Source organism: Podarcis filfolensis (assembly GCF_964270895.1).
Source record: "Podarcis filfolensis genome assembly, chromosome: Z".
Classification (NCBI taxonomy): Eukaryota; Metazoa; Chordata; class Lepidosauria; order Squamata; family Lacertidae; genus Podarcis; species Podarcis filfolensis.
In genome coordinates, this window is record NC_139617.1 from 25,816,936 (window position 1) to 25,836,735 (window position 19,800).

General features: G+C 41.9%; 1 protein-coding gene across 3 annotated transcripts in view; it reads right to left on the reverse strand.

Moving 5' to 3' along the window:
- Positions 1–1,277: 1,277 nt before the first annotated feature.
- Positions 1,278–19,800, reverse strand: part of DCX (doublecortin) — a 109,638-nt gene continuing 91,115 nt past the window's right edge. For 2 of the 3 annotated variants that reach the window (XM_083596076.1, XM_083596075.1), the window contains exons 6-7: positions 16,527–16,621; positions 1,278–11,513 (exon numbers count right to left, since the gene is read on the reverse strand). In XM_083596076.1, the coding sequence (XP_083452202.1) occupies positions 11,457–11,513; positions 16,527–16,621 (152 nt within the window). In that variant the 3' untranslated portion in view covers positions 1,278–11,456. The remainder of the gene's footprint in view (positions 11,514–16,526; positions 16,622–19,800) is intronic. The other variant, XR_014543699.1, reaches the window with a different exon arrangement.

Sequence of the window (19,800 nt, forward strand, 5' to 3'; positions counted from 1 at the left end):
TTGCAGTTCACAGGCACATTCCAGCCAGGTGAAGACACTGAAGTAGAGAGCAGAACAGGGCTGGTGAGGAGATGTGGTCTGGGGAGAACAGTGTGGCCTGCGGTTCCCCATCCCAAATTGAGGTCATTTAACTTTCCTATTTTCTCAGGTTGCCTATCTACTAAAATGAGTGGTTTTCATTGGGATAGTGTTTTGGCAAACCGGATTTGTGAGGCTTGGGGAAACTGATTTCATGACACGGTCTCAACATGTGTTGCTTTCTTTCTATGATGCAGTTCCACGTGGATGTTCCTCAGAGGTGATTGGGGGGGAGGCATCTTAATGAGATGAAAAACATCTTGATGATCTGTTAAAAGGGACGTGATCTTTGTTGGACCAAAAGGAAAAAAGGAAAATCCAACCCAGTTTCCAGCTACATATAAACCATGAAAATCCTTCCTCAAATATATCGTATTACTCTGCATAGGCTTATGAAAACCTATTACACCTGCTAAAGAGAGACAAAAAACCCCCCACCCTTAATTTAATTTAATTCATCCTTTTTACAAACACTCATTTATTAAATATGTCATTTAAACGAAACAAAAATTGCCTGACCCTGTAAAATACAACAGCTTGCACAAAGGAGATGACCTTCAAGGTTCTGTACAGGGAGTTTAAAGTATGCCAGCTAAACTTTAAACCCCACCTTGATTTATTAACCCTTTAAAATTCCCATGCTCTTTTATTCTAACCCCACCCAACACAAGAACAACTATAGAAGAAAATACATTATGACCTCTTGGTTATATTATATTGCAGCTTTTAATTTTTTCATGAATGAGAAGAATCATACGAAATCAGCTCAAAAGCTCAAGCCATCAGGATTTGTTTTAGCTAACTACTTCCCTGGACACAGTCCACTTCTCAAAAGAGCTATAGATCAGATTCCAGAAAGCCGTATGTGTCCCATGCAGATAGTACTGTGAGATTGCTACTACAGCTATTTCTGTCAATGTGCAGCATGCTTATATTGGACCTCCCCCCTCCCCCCCTGTGCTTCTCAAAACTCTAATCAGTAAGGCCATGGTTCTCAAAGGGTGTGGCAGGAGAGGATGGCAAGTACGGCAGGAAGATTCAAGGACAATCAATACTATATTTTGGGAACGATGCATGTTCTTATGTAGCTGCATTGTTTTATACTGTCTGGATATCCCATGATCATATTATAGTGTTCTATGTTACTAATCAAGCACTGGTGGGAGTCTTCTTTTTGTTTTCCAATGTATTTCTTATCAATCCGGTGTAGCATGAGCAAATTTTTATTCTGAAAGTGTGGCCCAGAGGAAAGTAGAAATGAAAACCACTGCTGTAAGGCAGACTGTCGGTATCTGGCAGAAAGAATTCAGTTGCATGCCATATATTTAGGTGTGCACTGTTAATTTTTTTATAGCATTGTATTTTTTCGCCTTGGATTTTATTGTTGTATCTTTTTGCAAACCACTTTGATTTTCATTATTTTTTTTTTTACAATCAAGTGGTATATAAATTTTATGAAATAAATAAAATGGCTTGTTCTGTTGCAAATCCACTTTAAAATAAAAAAAAGTTTTTTTGCAGTTAGGAAAGTGATAGGGAAATCACTAGAAAGCATAGGATAAAAGACCAATGATATAAGCACCCAGCAAGCAAATCAGGATGAATGCTCATTATGGTATAACTCTTCCCTACAAACAAATCAGAACACATGCTCAGTAAAGACTGGGCATTCTAATCTCCTTGTAAGTTTTGTGCAAGCAAATCATGTTGAATTCTCAATAAAGAGGTCATCTGGAGGAGCCATACTATAACCAGGATGCCTACACAAGGAGAGGGAGAAGTGGGAAATTGACCTGGCTACCAGAAGTTCTCCAGGTGGGGCAGAGCTGCTATGCTGTCTTTGCAGCAGTGGGTTTCTGTTGCTTACTGGTAGGGGATGAAGTGGTGGGAAGGTTGACACAATGCAAACCCACCGGTGGAGCCAATCTGGTGCTCCCACTTGCATGTCAGCACTCCATCAAAGCCCTCACCACCTTGGCCGTCCCGCTCTTAGTAATCAGCAGTGAACCACCTCCTGGGAAGGTAGCATAGTGGTTCTACTCCATCCAGTGAGCTGCTTCTCCTTGCTATCTTCCAGATCTTACCATCATTTTGCAGACTTGGGGAACCATTAATCTTGAAAACTTTTTTTCATAAGAGCTCACTCTTATCTATCATCTATAGATTGCATCAAGCTATATTCTACTCAGAATAGACCCACTGAAATGAATGATCCTAAATTATCTATGCCAGTGCGTCTACCCTGAGTAGGATTGGCATTGCATAAAACTCAGTCCATCTTCTAAGCTGACAACATAAGCTGTAATATCAATAGCTGGGATGATCTGCAGTTTAAATGAGAAATTGTCTAACAAATTATTTCTGCTTTAGAATATGACCTGCTTTGTAGTTACTTGTGAATATGAATGGGGGAGAAAATTGGTTCACATTTTAATGCAGACCTACCTAATTTGCCCTCTCCTCACCCCACAAAAGGTGAATTGTACAGTCAGGCCAAACAGGGTCTGAGACAGGTTCCAAGTTTGGCAGCAGGAGGGAAATGAAAACGAGCTCTGCTGGATAAGACTACAGTTTCACCCACTCTAGCATCTTGTTTCCTACACTACCCAATCATATGCCTTTTGGAAGCCAATTAGCTGGGCATGAAGGCTACAGCCCTCTCTCACTGTTGTCTCTGAGTAGCTGGCATTCAGTTGCATACTTCCTCTGAACCATAGGGGTTCCATATACCCCTCATGGCTAATAACCACCAGCAGTCCTATTCTTCTGATGATTTTGTCTAGTCCTCTTTTAAAGCCGTCTAAACTGCTGGCTGTCACCATGGGTAATGACTGTGAATTCCATAAATGAATTGGGTATCTTGTGAAGAGATGTTACACTTGTCCTGAACCAGGAGCACCGATTTTGTTAACTCAGTCATCTGAGCTTCTTGTTTCTGCACAGAGGATTCTTGGGTGGACTCACTGCTCTTTTTGAAAGCATCTTTGCCTTGCCCCTAACCAACTCAAATGGTCAAAATAAAGACCATGAGAAGGTTTGGCACTGCCAATCTGATAAACAGTTGACAAAACTTTTTCTCTTTTAAAACATTTCAGTGATGCAGTTTTTGCTGTATACAAGTTGTGTGGCAGCTGTGGGCTCTTTTTGTGTGATACCCCAGCTGGTTTGACAGGATGTGGAAGCCATCCAGGCTGAGGGCACATGAGGGAAATGCTCTTATGGATGTCACCATGCATGCAAAGCCACTGCAGAAAATGCAAGATCTGGAGGCTTTATAGCTATATCCTATCAGGGAGAATATGGTGGAGAGGACAGCTCAGATGGATGTGAAGAGAACAAGTAAACCCCAAGAAAGGATTTTGCTAAGGAGGAGGAAAGAGGTATAGATTGCAGGAAGGGAATGAAAGAAGGAGGTTCTCTTACCTCATCAAGGACTGAGGAACTGGTATGGAAAGAAAGGGGGAAAAGAGGGAAGATTTAGGGCTTTAAGCTGCAGTGGCAAGCCAAGAGAAGATGCTAGAACTTGGGGAAACTCTACAGATACATAGAAAGAGATCCTGAAATGAAACGTGGTAGCCAAACTTGCTGAGCAAGAGTCTCACCGGAAGATAAGAAACCATCCAGAGTTCTAAATCCTAGGTGTTAATGCCACCCTCTTGTTGAATTTTCCTTTTGAAAGATGGCTGAACGTTAAACATCTGCAGCTGGTGTGTGCATGTATGTTAAAACAGAAAGCAAAAGTTGACAGCTGCATGGTGAGCAAAACTTCTCTGGGTGTGTTTTTTTAACAAAAAACTTTTAAGTATAGAGCTCCACTTTCTTACATATGCCCTTTCAGCATATATACAGATGTTAGGCGCTCAAATAGCTTTAGGGCAGATGGTCATCTCACACTTCTAGCTGCACTCTCACGGAAACGTGCCAAGTCTTAACAGATTTAACTTTAAATATTTACAACCGATTTTGGGTCACTGTAAAATAAAAGCAGAGATGAATGTCCTAAGAGCCAAACTTTATGGGATGGGAGCATTCCATGTTGAGGTTGTGGGATCTGGATCAGGGTTGTAATGGGGCAGGAGTGGGGATAGAATCCATTTCACCAACGCCATGGCCTAAATATGAATCTCCCAAACAAAGGAAAATCCCTTCCCCTCTGCAGTTAATGGCAGCATTAGGGGAAATGATTTAAGTTGGTGAATCAGTATGGGGGGCTATGTCTGTCTGTCTGTTTGTATATAGAGACACTCCAGATGTCCTTTTCATTGTGCATTTATGACGATTTGTGCTCATGATGGTATTGGGGCAAAGATACCCAGTCCTGCTTCCAATACTGTTTGTGCCTGCAAAAGCTTTGGGGTGAACATACTATTTTGTTTCCAATCAGTGCATGTCCTGTAACTTCCTGCTGAAATCCTTCCTGCTGAAATCCTTTTTATACCACAAATGTTGCAGGGTGTGTATGTGTTCCATTTTTGTTATAGCATCCTTCCAATGGCAATAACGTTGGGGAAGCATCACAAAACAACTTACAAAGTAGAATGATGTGTGAATGGCCCAGCATAAATCCATCACTAATGCACTATTATTGCACCTGATCTGTTGCATAATACACCTGCAAAACAACCACTAGTCTTAAGCATTTCAGTATCTATTATTTCAATTTCTAGCCCATCCTTCAGAGAGTTAATAGAATTGTAGAGCTGGGAGGGACGGGAAGGCCATCTTGTCCAACCCTTGCAATGCAGGAATCTCATCCATGATAGATGGCCATCCAGCCTCTGCTTAAAAACCTCCATGGAAGGAGAGCCCACCACCTTCCAAGGGAGTCAATTCTACTGTTCTGTTTCTAGCACACCCTTCAGTCAGTTTTGTTCCCAGGGTGGGTTAAACATACAAGGCATAACTATCAGTAGCATAGCAGACTTAGACTGTCCCTTATCCCCAATCCTGTAGATTCCAATCCCAAGGTTTCATCTAGTCCAGGCATGGCCAAACTTGGCCTTCCAACTGTTTTGGAACTACAATTCCCATCATCCCTGACCACTGGTCCTGTTAGCTAGGGATGATAGGAGTTGTAGTCCCAAAACAGCTGGAAGGCCAAGTTTGGCCATGCCTGATAGTCCAACCCCCTGCAATGAATCAGTTAAAGAATCGCTGACAGATGTCTGAGACTATGTCTGAGAATATAAATGGACTTATTTTTGGATTACAGCATCCTTTGAATGATTCCAGTTAATCCCTGGTTCAAAGGCACACCTCCTCCAAGGGAAATTTAGCAGTGACTTTTTGCAGCAGAATCAGTGCAGTAGCCTTGTCGTACAGAATTCTGTGTGGAAAATTTAAACAAATTTTAAAAGAGTGAGGAGGAGATGGCAGACTGTTGTTTGAACCCTGCTATATTCGGCCAAGGGCCCATCTGGTCCAGCCTCCTGTTCTCATAGAAGACAACCAGATGTTCCACTGGGAAGCCACAACACAACAGAGCACAACAGCACCCTCTCCACTCTTGATCCCCAGAAACTGGCAATCAGAGACATATTGCCTCCGACACTGGTTATAGGGCTTGCCTTACCATTAGGCAGAGTAAGGCAATTGCCTCATTCAGGAGATGGTGCACCTTGGATCCCCCTGGCAATTACTGTTGTGAGCCACAGGTCTCTCGGGCACCTCTTAAACCAACCTGCTGCCCTCAGGTGTGGTGGAGAGTCACATTGTTGTCAGTATTTCAGTAAGATTCATCTGCCAGTTCAGTCAGCTTCTGCACTGAATGGGATGGTGGGGGTGGTACTTCCTTGTCCTTTGCCTCAGGCCAGCCTTGTGTTTGGCAATGGTTTATAATTAATTTTACATAAGAACCTGATACTGGGGGAATAGGGAGCCGATGAACAACCCCAGCAACTACCTAGAACTATTTCACCCTTTATGTACACAGGCAGCTCCACTTACTGGGCAAAAATGGGAAACCACTAAGAACAGAAGTCCTGTACCTGGATCAGGTCAGTGACCTGTCTAGTCCAGCATTCTGTTCTCACAGTGGCCAACCAGATGCCTGTGGAGAATCTGAAAGCAGGACGTGAGCACAAGAGCACACTCCCCTCCTGTGGTTTCCAACAACTGCGATTCAGAGGCATGCTGCCAGTGACAGTGATTAGATCAGAGGTTTCTGAGCTGTGTTACAGGAACTTCTGGAGGTCCTTTAGAACTTAGTCACAGTTGTTCAGTGAGAAAATAAGTAATAGCAGCCAGGCATTTCCTAGAGCTTGCCATCTGTTCCCAATCTTCTGGCATTTTCTCTAACTGCAGAAGAATGTTGTGTGTGCTCTAGGGAGCCCATGGCTCAGCTTGGGGTAGTCTCAACAACATGCCCAATGGTGGTGCCTGCAGGTGCCTGCGCAAGCCACTCAATAAATGCTAGATGGCCATTATAATGTCACTTGTGGCCCTAATGTAGCATCAGTCAGAGGTACTGTGGGAAATGAAACATTCAATTCAAAGTAAAACAGGCCTTCAGGACTCCCAATGCTCAGCATTTATCAGAGCACCACTGCTGCCCAGCATAAAACCATCAAATAAGCCTGCTACAGGAGCACTGGCAGTCCATCAGCAAACACTTTGCCAAACATGAAGCTAGCCCCAGTTCCAAGGTTTACTTTCAGTTCACATGGGATGATAGTGAGGCCCCACAGACCTGTCCAGTTGTTGTTTTTTGTGTGTACAATATTTGCACCCTAGAACACGCACAGCATCCTCTGAAATGTAGAGGTTCCTCAAGAGATTAGCCAATGTAGAAATGGTTCTCCCCAGAGATATGGAAAACCACCCTCCTAGACAGTCACTGCTGGGTTAGTGTTAGTGTTGAGACCACCCACCTCATGTGCTTGCATCAATGAATCAGGTATAAGAGAAGTGCCCTGTAATCCTTCTTTCTTTCTTTTCAAATAACCTTTCCAAGAGTTAAGAGCTGAACACACCTAGCATTGTACACACTGCTATTCCGCATGCATTTTTTATTTTTATTTTTGTATAAAGACTCATGCAACATCAACTATACAGGCAGTTTTACATCCGACATGGTCACTGATTTCTACCTACAGTTCAAGAACGTTTACCTGAAGAATTGCTTCTAAAACCTGGGAGTCTGGCCCTTTACCCTGTTTCACTTTTGCAGGTCTGAATGGCTTTTCTTTTCCTTGTGGGAAAAAAAGATCTACCTTCTCTTTCCACTAGGCTGCTGTATATTTGCTTGCTGATGCAATGTGTGGCAACACAAACTATTACAAAAGCCTCATCTTGCCAGGCCCTTATTCAGAAGAGCGATGTGCATTATTGGAGCACATCAGGCAAGGGAGTCCATATTGGTCCAGGCTCTCAGATATGCCACTATTAAGTGCAATCAAAGAAAAATGCCTATATCTGTATTACTTGTTTAAATAAACACATTGTTGTTGTTGGTAAATGGGAAACATACTCCATGTAAACAATGTTCTACTTAAGAATATAAGAAAAGCCCTGCTGGATTGGACCAAAAGCCCAACATTCTGTCTACCAACAGGGGCCAGCATCTGGAAAGCTTACAAACAGGGGATGAAGTCAACAGCTTTTCCCAACTGTTTGCCTCCAGCATTTGACATTCAGAGGTTTATTGCCTCTGGGGTTACATGTAGCTATTGTGGCTAATAGCATTAGCCATCTAGCTTTGTCTCCTGTGGACATGATGAAGAGGGGGGAACAGAGTATAACATTCAAAAGACTACAGTATTCCTGCCAATCATAGGCTCAGTTTTTGGGCCTTGCACAAAACCAGCAATTAAATGGACTGTACCCAATTGTGTGTAGGATCTGTTTTGGGGGCTAGGGGACAGGAAGAGGAGAGGTGGTGTGTGTTCTGTATTGCGGATCATTTTCTTCCTGCTTATTGAAATAGTGAAGATTGGATTGTACATTATTACAAAGACCTTTAGTTCCTGGATGGAGAAATATTTGCATTATTCCTCCATATTACTAAGGAACAGTGCTATGGTGGAGTACTGCTTCCCTATCATATTATAACAGAAACAATTCCTCAGTTCCACATTCATCCAGTGCATGCCCCTGGTCACACTCTGAGGGGCAATTGGGAGCAACCTATCAAGACTGAGAGGAGAGAGAACATGAGATCAAACATCACAAGCAAAGCACACCTCCAAGTGGACTGGAGTGTGGGCTTAAGCAGTTCACAATCTATGCTACGCTCATGCCCAGGATTCAGAGCCTCATATGGTACACAGTGCCCCTCTGTGAGGGGTGAGGTCAGTGAGCATACAGAGTTTGCTGCTTCTGGTGCTGACAACTGTGGGTATGAACTGGCTGTGTGTCAGGGCCACTTGGCAGCTTTAGCAAGCAACAGTGCCTTCTAAGTTAACCCCAAGAAGCCATCACTGGAATTGACCAAAGAAACCTGACAATCTTTCCAAAGTCTTCCTCAATACTAGTCCCTAGGAGGTCATAGACAGCACTTTCCCACCAGATGATCCAAAAATATTTAACGGCATCAACGAAAGGACTCACTGGCCAACCCTCCCAATCCCTCCCCATGAGGTAGAGAAAGTATTACTGTCCTTATTTGACAGATACGGTAAATTGAGGCACAGAGAAATTAAGAGACCTGCTCCAATTCATACACCAGATCTGCCAGATATCAAACACACACTGGAATTTTTTTTCCTGTAGGCCTTCCCTATGCTTTGTCCTCAAAGCCAGCCTTCTCCACAGTGATCTGACCATTGAACTTACATGAATGCTGAATCTTCTGAACCAAAGTTTAGATAGCTTTGGCCAAACAATGGCATAGAGGTAAGGAAACCCTAGGTTTTAACTGCTTAGTTCAACAAAGGGTAGATCCTCACTTGCCCTTGTGATGCAGGGTCTCTACTAAAACTGCAGCCATTGGGTAGTCTGAAACCTTCTATTTTAAAAATAATTAAAACAAAACTGCAAGCTTGGCTTATCCACATTGCCACATGAATCACAAAGATGCCAGTGGTAAGGAATGCAAAAGATAACCACCAAATACCAACTTTGGGCCAAGCATTGTCTTCCTCTAATAGCCAAAAGTTGTTGTAGAGTTAAGTACCCCAGTGTGAAGTATTATTTATTATTAGAAATTTCCATATGCCTTTCGACTTTATGCAAATTGCCCAAGGTGGCTCACAAAATGAAATTGCAAAATGAAAACAACCTTATCAAAAGTACAATTGCTGCAATACATTCTAAACTCACAACGGTTTGCAAATGAATCTAAAGGAGAGTGGGGAAAGCAATCCCCAAGGTTGGTTATATGGGTATTGCTCTGGTAACATTTTGCAAGATTATGGAGAGCTTATTCCTACAAATAAGGAATAACGCAATGCACAGTATTATCTGGTATGTGTATCCAGACCCAGTAAATAAAATGGCCAGGTCTGTATAAAACTGTGAACTTTGCATCAATGATTATTTTTAAAAAATTGAATGGATTCCTTTTCTTCCCATTTCACTATAATGCACTGCTTCAAGATAAAAGTTTATAATACCGTATCATGAACATCCTAACAGTTCTACAGTCTGAGCATCTGGCCATAGTTAGAATTATTGAAATACAGAAAATTAAAAACATAACCTTAAGCATGTTACAAACACTCTCAAAATATTAACCATTTTGAATTAATTGTGATATCCCTCCCCCACCCCATGCAGACCCCTCCCATTTTATGAACCTCTGATGTCAGTTTGGCAGTGACTTCAAAACACTTACTGTGTTGAACTTTTTTTTTGTATATTTTAAATTTTTTGTTTCTTTTTTAAAGCAAAAGAAAGTCACCAGTTTTCTTTTTTTAAAAAAAGGATATTGAAGAACTGACTCTAAGACACAGCTAACATTATTTGTTTTCCTCTATAAAAGTTGTATGGATTTCTTGTTATTAAAAATTAATAATAAGCTGAAGGTGTTAGACCTGAAAACAATTTTTTTCCACAGTGTTTTCAGTGTTGGCTGTTTGCAAGGCATTGATAGTCTCCACAGAGATAGAGAGATACCATTTCAGTAACTTCATATCAACCAGACCATGTTTATTGCTGGTCATATGTATGTATATATAAATGTACGTATATGTGTGACCAATGGCCTCAAAGCAGAGGGCATTGAGGGGCAGTGGAGCCATCACCTCTGCAGCCATGGAGTGCCTCAGGACCAGGGCTGGTTCCATCTGATCAAAAATGTGGGGGGGGGGAGGTTGATGGTGAGGATGGGCAGGTGGTAGGACTTGAGTATAGGTGGAAGACAAAGGATTTGAGCATAGGGCCAAGGTGCTCAGGTGAAAGGAAGCAAAGACAGGGCTGAGAGCATGGATATGGTGGGGTGTTGAGGTGAAGTGGAGAAGGAAAAGATGGGGCTTATGTGATTTGGAGGGAGACCAGACAAAGAAGGAAGAAAAAGGCTGAGCACATTGGAAGGGTTGAAGTGAGACAGAAGGGGAGGAAAAGATGGGGCTGAGGTGATTTGGGGCAATTGAAGAGAATATGGTAGGGTGAGGGGATGAGGCCGAGGTGAGTTTTGCTCAGCTGAGGTGGGTTGGGAGATTGAGGTGCAACTGAGGAAGAGGAAAAGATGGAGAGCAGAGTTGGCAGGAAGAGCCAGCAGGGTGGATTCCCAAATCCCACCCCGCTAAAACAACTTTGTGTGTTTATTAGAACATATCCCTGTGTCCTGTGTGAGGAGAAAGTCACGATATGTAGCTCTTTATTTCTTAGCATTGTCCAATCACCCTTGTACTTATATGGATGTTCACAAAGAGACAAGAGTTGCCTCCCACTGGCTGTGAGTTAACATCAGACAATATGCAGGTGTTAAACTCAGAGACCCAGCCTTGGAAACAGGTCTGCTTTTGCAGAGTTGCTGGTATTCATTGGTATTTGGGGGTGGAGGGAGGTGCTGGTGGATAGACCTGTTTCCACTCTTGGGCTTTGGACAGAGTTGCTAATGGAACATTTGCAAAAGAAAGTTGTCACCTGACCAGCTGCCAAATAAAAAAAGCCAGTACATTATAGGGGGTTTTTTTTAAGAAAAGGAAACGCTTGGGCTAAAATGTGTGAGAAGAGCATGAGGATTCAAGCCTTCTGACTTCAAGCTGCCAATAATGGCCACTTATCTTTCCTATGAAGTTACTCAGATGATCGGTATCCCTTTATCTCTGTGGATTCATAGGTGTTGGTTTTGTGGCACAGAGGAGAAATATAGGAAAGGAAAAGAAAAGACGTAACTTTTGTATCCTTGGATTTGCACCAGTGACCTCTCTGCTCCTTTTGGCAGAAGTGTGGTGCTATATCTAAAATGGAGTGTGGACACAGGGAAGGGGGTTTCTTTACATGGAGTCTCCAAGGGAATCAGAGTCGTCCAAGGATAGAGGCAGGTACAAATCCTGTAAGGAGAAAGGGAAAACGTGTTAACTCCCACAATTAGCCTCTTCTGCATCAATGAACTGCTTCAGTGACTCAGTGCGCAAATAATCATTGCAGACTTAGGCCCAATCTGCAGCATACATTTAAAGCAGTGTCATACCACTCTAAACATGGTTTCCCCCAAATAATCCTGGGAACTGTAGTTTGCTAAGGGTACTGAGAATAGTTAACAGACCTCTGTTCCCCTTACAGAGTTACAATTCTCAGAGTGGTTTAAAAATCTATTCCTCTTTCCAGAGAATTCTTATTTTAACCCAAATCTTTTTTTAAACTGCTGCTTCCCCTCCCTTCATTGCCATCTCCTGATCACTGTACTCAAACCTCTTCCATGGTTAAAAAATGCTACTTTTCTCTCTCACTTTTGCTCCATTCTTACTTTATTCAAACCTCTGCCATTGTTTGAAACTGCCATTTTCCCTCTGTGTCTTTCCATCTCCACTTTACTCAAACTTCTGTCATTGTTTAGAACAGCCACTTCTTCCCCTTTCAGTGTACCATCCTTCTCATTATACTGAACCTTCTCTATTCCATTCCTCAGCTGCCTCACGTGAGAGAGCTAAAGGATGCAGGGCCCTCAAATATTCCATTGTATTAAGGTACTTTACTCAAACCTTTGCTGTTGTTTAAAACCATTATTTTCCTCTCAGCTTTCTCTATCCTTGCTGTATTCAAGCATCTTCTGTTGCTCTAAACCACCACTTTTCCCTTCTCACTTTCTCCCACCCTCATTTCATACAAAATCAGGATTGTGATGTGGCACTGCAAATCCTGAAATGGGAGCTACGTGAGGACAGCCTTACATTTTTATGTATCTAGGAAGATATCTGCCTCTGTTGGTGAACTATTTTTTCACATGATCCACCTGTCACTGCAAATGAGAACAATGCTATCACCCTATGTTTGTAGATGAGTTTGCATGCAATACCATGATCTGACATAGGAGCATGGGAGGGAGCATGGGATGGAAAATTAGAAGACCCTAGAGCTGCTACAGGCAATCCTGTCCCAGAAGGCTACTGTGACAGCACTAGCAAAATACAATCATACAGTACTTTACAGCTGGCAGAATGAAGCATTAATCTCAACATTTTTAAAAAGTGTCCTTATAAGGGAATAGCAATATGCCTGCTAAAGCTTTGTAATTATCTGCGTGTCTTTCATTGCTTAATGGAGTAGAATTGCCAGTATTTGAGCATTTTGATGAACAAAAAAGATACAGTGGGGTGGTTGGTATGCCCAGTTTCCACTTCCTTGTGGACAGAGACACACACCTCCCCCCCGCCAGTTCCAGTAAGTAGTGATGTTGCCAAAGTCCAGATTTTCTGGCTTCATAGTAGGAATTTGGGTGGCAAGTACAGCTTGATCCAAACACAGCCTTAAAAAGTTCTTTTCTGTCTAGTACTTTAATGGTTTTCCTGCGTTTCAGACACGAACTTTTTATAGTGCCAGGGATTGAATTTGGGCTCTACTGTTGAGCATGTTTCCAGAAGTTCCCCAAATTTTGATGAAGCTTTTCTCCATATTTCACTTTAAATTCTAAGCACAAAGGAAGAGGTCTGCTGGAGTTATGACCTTCTAAGGAGCCCTGTCAATCTTACATTCGGACATAACTGGAACAAGAAGGTGTGAACATATAGCACCAGTTCTGGATTAACACTAGTTTAGGATGCCTTTCCTGACCTCTAGCCCACTTCCTGAACTGCTCTTCATATTCCTAGGGACCAAGTGGTCATGAGTGCTGTTACAAGGGCATCTTTAGCAGCCTTAGGGAATTTGTCACTCCAATGCCCATCTGCCCCAGTCAGCATACAGAGTAGTCATGGATGACAGTTAGCAAATGGGGCTGCCTTTGAAGACTGTGTGGAAACTACAGCTACTGAAGATGTGGCAGCTAGATGGTTAACTAGGAAAAGAAGGCATGAGCATATAACACCTATTCTGTCCTAACAGCACTGGTTGCCAGTTGGTTTCTGGGTTCCAGTCATAGTGCTATTTTTGACCTTTAAAGCTTTATATGACTCAGGACTACTATACCTAAAGGACCACCTTTCCCCATATAAACCTGTCAAGAATCTGAGATCATTATCTGAGGTTCTTCACTGCATGCCACCTCCAATGGAGTGTGGGGAAAAGAAAATAACCCTTCTCTCTAGTAGTCTCCTGTTTATGGAATAGTCTCCTCAGGGAGGACCACCTGGCACAAACCTTAAAATTGTTTTAGTGCCAGGATTTTTTATTTTAATTTACTGACATGCTCTGCACTTTGTATATTTGCATTTTCAATTCTCTGTACTTTGATGTTTCAAAAGCTGCTTTTGGTGCAGCTCATTGTGTAAAAAGCGGCATACAAGTAAACTCAGTCATAGAAGCATAGAATCTTAGAGTTGGAAGAGACCCCAAGGGCCATCTAGTCCAAACCCCTGCAATGCAGAAATCTCAACTAAACCATCCATGACAGATGGCTATCCAACATCTGCTTTAAAACCTCCATGCAAAGAGAGTCCACAACCTCCTGACCATTCAGGTGTGAAGCGGCTTGGACAGGGTCCTAGAGTCCTCCTTCCTCCTTCCCAAAGCTGGGCAAGCACTTAAACTGGCGTTGTAAGGGCTGTGGGGACGGCAACAATTGGCCTCCTGCAGGGCTTCATATAACTAAGGTCTGCCCCTGATACTGTATTGTTAAATCTTCAACGAATGCATTTAAAGAACCCAAACCTCATCCCAGTTATCCAAAACCTTCTGTAAGCTGGTAACAGCACCTCCTCCACCATGGTCCACTACAGCCTACAGGTGGCATAGTTGGAGTACCTCCCTTTTTCATAGCCTTTCTGATGCTGATCTTTCCTTGAAAATCTACACCTTCCAGAAAGTTAAACAGACAGGTGAAAAAATGAAATGCTATGTGGACGGAATGATGATGAAATGTGGGGAATGAATAGGTTTAGGACCTAAGACCTTTACTTTTGGTTTCATTGGTGAGCAGAGGGAGCTTGTGGTACTGTGTTTCAGAACATATTTCTGCTATAGTTTCAATCAAAGCCACCATTCAAATGAAGCCCCAGGAACGTTGAACAAAATCATCATTAGCGATGGATGCAGTTAATACATAGAACCATCACATTCATTTCAGTTCCTTTAGATTCATGTATAAGCATCACTTGCTCAAAGGAACTTTTATTGCCCTTGAACTGTCGTCCTTTTCACTGATCTTAAGAAGACATTGTAGAGGTTCACCAGGGTCTCACTTGGCTGTATCTCATTATGATGGCAGCAGAAAGTTCCTATAGAAAATATACAGTGGGAAAAATCTGGGCAGAGGAAACACACACAATTAGGATTCGAAATTTTTTTTGATGTAAACTACCATCTCTGAAAGCTCCTGCTGACTGACTGTCCTTATTAAGGGCTGGTTTGCACAATACTTTTTCGGTCCCTGCAAGCATTCATGTGGAGAAATAGAGTGTTAACGAGTCAGAGAAAGAGAAGTCAGGAAATTGCAACAAACCTGTAATTAAAGCCTGTATTTAGGAAGTCTACCCTCATGGGTCCATTTCACCTCTGGTCAAATACGAAACGTATCCAGATTAGCTATTTAGAATAATCTAAATTGGTCCAGAGGTCTGGAGAGGATGTTTTGGAAATTAATCAAGTTTATTAATCTGGATAATTTATGAAGGAGATTTCCTGAGGTGGGATGTTTGCTCATCCCAAATCAATGGAAATCATTTGCAGTAATAACTGGCAACAATTTCCATGGTTTGGGGGCTTGGGGGGCGGAATGCCACAACAATGATGAGGGTATTCTTAGGCCATTGTCTGGAGTAGAAAGTGACTATGATCACAACATACAAAGTCTCTATTCTTAATCAATCAACACTTTCCATTCATTTCAGCTTTCATGATACAATATGCCTTATTTCCTGCTCACCCAAGAAATACAACAGATGACTATATCTATTGTACATATAATGAAGATGAAAGAATGTACTTTCCAGAATGACAATCATTTTTATAAGTATATCTATAGATACTTATATTTGAAAACATAAGATATAATACACAAACACATGTATGTGTACACACACACACACACACACACACACACACACACACACTGTATGTTTGTTTTCAAAGGATTTCAGTAAGCCTTACATTTTACAACAATCCTGGAAGGTCAATACACTATTCTTGCTAAAATGTAGATGGACAGCTGAGACTAATGACTCATTCAGACTTCCTTTTGTGTTGCATTTCTAGGCACAGCCCCAGGCTTCAAAGCTCCATGTCCAAACAGTTTTGTTTTGGTTTTTTGTCCCAGCAGTTTCCCTGGAAGAATCCATGTTTTGCCACCGAATCGAAGCAAACGGCAATTGGGTTTTCTATGCATTGCCATTTGCTCCAATTCAATGGTAAAACACAGAGCCTGGACAAAAAACCCACACTTGGACACAGAGGTTTAAAGAGTGGGTCTGTGCCTGGACAGCATGGCGCAATAGGAATTCTGCATCCACTTCCACTTTCCTCATGCCTAGAAAGCACAAGTCTGAGCTGTTTCCCACTTGTCCTGTGCTTTCTAGGCATGGCTTCAAGTGGTTTTGCCTTTTCCTTGCTGCTTTCCCCCAGAGAACTCACTCTTAAGTGCTAAATTGGAGCAAACATCAATCTGCAGAAAACCCAATTTGCTCCAATTCAGCACTGAAGATCAGGTTTCCCCAGGGGAAACCAGCACAGAAGAGTGGGTGAGCCCTAACAGTTGATTGCACCACCAACCAAAATGTCAGCCCCATGCAGAATCAAGCATAGAGATCCTTTATAGTTACTAGACTGCAGCTGAGCCAGTGACGGCCTTACCACCATCTGGCTATTTCCAGTGCAGCAGTCCAGGTACTCCTCCCGCGCTCACAAACTCTTTCAGTGGTGCAGGCAGGTAATAATCATGTAGGAGGTTTAGTAAGGTATAAGAAACGTAATACCTTGTGCTTACGGAGGCTTCCTGGGCTGGTGGGTGTGGAGATTGGAGACTGCTTTGATTTGGGTGTGGACAGTTGGCTGCTTGATGTTCCATTGGCTGTACAAAGCAAAGGAGAAAGCAGCAATGAACAAAGACAATATATATATTTTAATGCCTATTCAGTTTCCCATTGAAACGTTCCAGTTTAAGAAGCATAATTCCAAAATAGAACTTTTAAATCATGATTTGCTGGTTCAGATGAAGTTTCTTTTCCAACCTCACAGTTGAGGTATCTGTCTGTTTGTCTACACATCTTTTGCTTTGCAAGTAACAGGTCATGTTTTTGAAAACATGACTTAGGTGCTGCAAGAAGGATAGGAAATGCTGAGTTTGAAATAGTTTTGATTGAATTATTTTTATTTATTGAATTTAAATCCTTCCTTTCCTTCCAAAGAAATACAAGATTGGAGCTGAAAATTGTGCACTTTAAATTTGCACTTTAACACTTCTTTAACTTTCATCAGCACAATGCACTTTTGCAAAGTCACAAAAAGGTATTGTTCCACAAAAGGGGGGAAAATCCAGGCCAGTAGATCTTCCATAGAAAATCTTTATATGTCATTAGCAGATAACCTTAGCAGTTTCCCCTCCCCTTTTTACTTATCTATAACTTGGTGAACACATCAATGTATTTTGTCCCACCTGGAGTTGAACAGCAATTCTTTCTCTTTGTCCCCAATTCTTGCCAACATATCTTGTCCTCAGTAAGATGGTAAACCTGTATCCTAGTGGTACCTCTTTAGGTGGCAACTCAGCAGCACATACAAATCAATAGTTCTGTATACAGTCATACCTTGGAAGTTGAATGGAATCTGTTCTGGAAGTCTGTTTGACTTCCAAAACATTCGAAAACCAAATTGTGGCTTCTGATTGGCTACAGGAAGCTCCTACAGCCAATCAGAAGCCCCATCAGATGTTCGGGTTCCAAAAGAACATTCGCAAACCAGAACAATCACTTCCGGGTTTGCGGCATTCGGGAGCCAAAACGTCCGAGTTCCAGGGTGTTCGGCAACCAGCATACGACTGTACCAAAAAATAAATCTATTTTTAAAAATCCCTGCATACTGAAAGCTGGGTGTCAGGCAAAGAGTTCTGCCCTAGCTAGTTTTCTATGTGCATAGATTTATTTATACAGTGGTACCTCGGGTTAAGTACTTAATTCGTTCCGGAGGTCCGTTCTTAACCTGAAACTGTTCTTAACCTGAAGCACCACTTTAGCTAATGGGGCCTCCCGCTGCCGCCGGAGCACGATTTCTGTTCTCATCCTGAAGCAAAGTTTTTAACCCGAGGTAATATTTCTGGGTTAGTGGAGTCTGTAACCTGAAGCGTATGTAACCCGAGGTACCACTGTATATGCATTTGTACGGAGAAGTATTCAGTCACGTAAGGTACTATCTATAGATAAAGTTGTAGCTCAGTGGCAGAGCACGTGCTTTACACACAGAAGGCCCCAGTTTCAATCCTTGATATACCTATGTTGAGTTGGGAAAAACTGTTACCTGAAACCCTAAACTGCTCTTGCCAGTCAATGTAGATACAATATTGAACTGGGCGGACCAAAGGTCTGGCTTGAGTCACATCCACATCATACATTCAAAGCACATGGCTTCACCCACATAATCCGGGGAACTCATAAGAGCTAAAGCTCCCATCATCCTAAACAAACAATAGTTCCTATTTTTCTTTGGGGTGAGGTTCCATGTGCCCTGAATGTACTGGTTCAAGGAAAATCCCCAACATGTTCTCAACTTGGCTTCCTAAACTATAAATACAGGTTTACCAGCTCTGAGAGAAGTGGGATTAAGTCTACGAAGAAACTCTCTTCTTTCTATCACATGTGCTATAACAGCAATGTATATGTATGGACTGCCTATATTTATATATATGCTTAAATTAGGATTGGTGGATTATTCTTATTGTTAATGTGAGTGGATCTTTCATTCTTTCTTTCCTTTCTGTCATATTTGCAATAAGAAGCTCACCTGTTGATCTTGGGTTAAAAACGCTCACGTTAACCTGCCTCATAGAGTTGTTGTAGAGAACATAAAATGGGGGGCGGGGAGGCAAATATGGGATGAGGGCAGGCAAACAATGCAATATTTGCTACATTATATACAGACCAGAGCATTAAGTAATAATCTAGAAGTCTCCTTTACAGACTATCCAGACCGCAATAGATCCACTTGTAATAAGGATTCTTGGTAAACATTCAAAAGATCAAGCCAGGCTGGCATTCTGTGGATGTTTTGCTAGATCTTGCAGTCTTGTGAAAATGCATCCCTTTCTCTGCAGGCCTTTAGGGAAGCAATGAATGAGAAGCACCCATCCAGATTCTCATTGGCTAGAAGATCGTGCCTTCCCCATTCAGGCTCAGCCTGCTAGACACTAGCATGAGAAGGTCATGTTTTAATTTAAAATCAATGTCCTATGGATCTTCCCCCTGGTACTTGCAAAGGGCATGGGAATGTTAATTGGCCTTAAAGCAACATGGAATCCTCCACATCAAACAACGAAGGTTTGATATAGCTAGGAAGCTGAGGTTGGAAAGTCAACTGCAAAGACCAATTAGTACAAACTAGTGCTGAGCTAAAAAAAAACCCCCTAATTTTTGTAAAATTCTCTGCCCACAACGAAAGTGGAATTATTTATTCCTGCTTTGGACATGCTATGAGGTACTTGATGATGTGTTGTGTGTGTGTTTTCTTTATATTTGCCCTCATTCCCTGAACTCCACAATCTCCCTGACTGTCCTTTCTAGAAAGCCGATGAGGATTTTATACAATGACATGGGCTTTCCCAGAAAATGAGGAAACCAAACCTGTGGTATGCAGACCAATAAAACCTCTCACCGCTTGGAGATGAAAGTGTACGTATGTAGCAATATTTTACAGAAGTGTTCGACTATGGATCAAATAAGAAAGTGTATTATTTGTAGTATTTGGGACAATTTACATATTTTATTGAAAGGAGAATAAAATTCAGTTTATATTTTGGTTACGTCTTGGTTGCAAAATGATTCCACTGTTTTTGAAAGTAGTTCTAGCTTCTTTTTGCCTCCCCTACGTCTAATTAGATACATTAGCTTTATTAAAAGTAGGGCGTTTGAGGCCTTCCTTTGTATTGAACTTCATTATAGAAAATGATTAATTTTCCTAATGGTGTCATTTTGGTTACACTTGGGGAGTCTTTGCTCTCTCTCTCTTTTTATTTGGGGGTGTCTCTTACAACATCTTTGA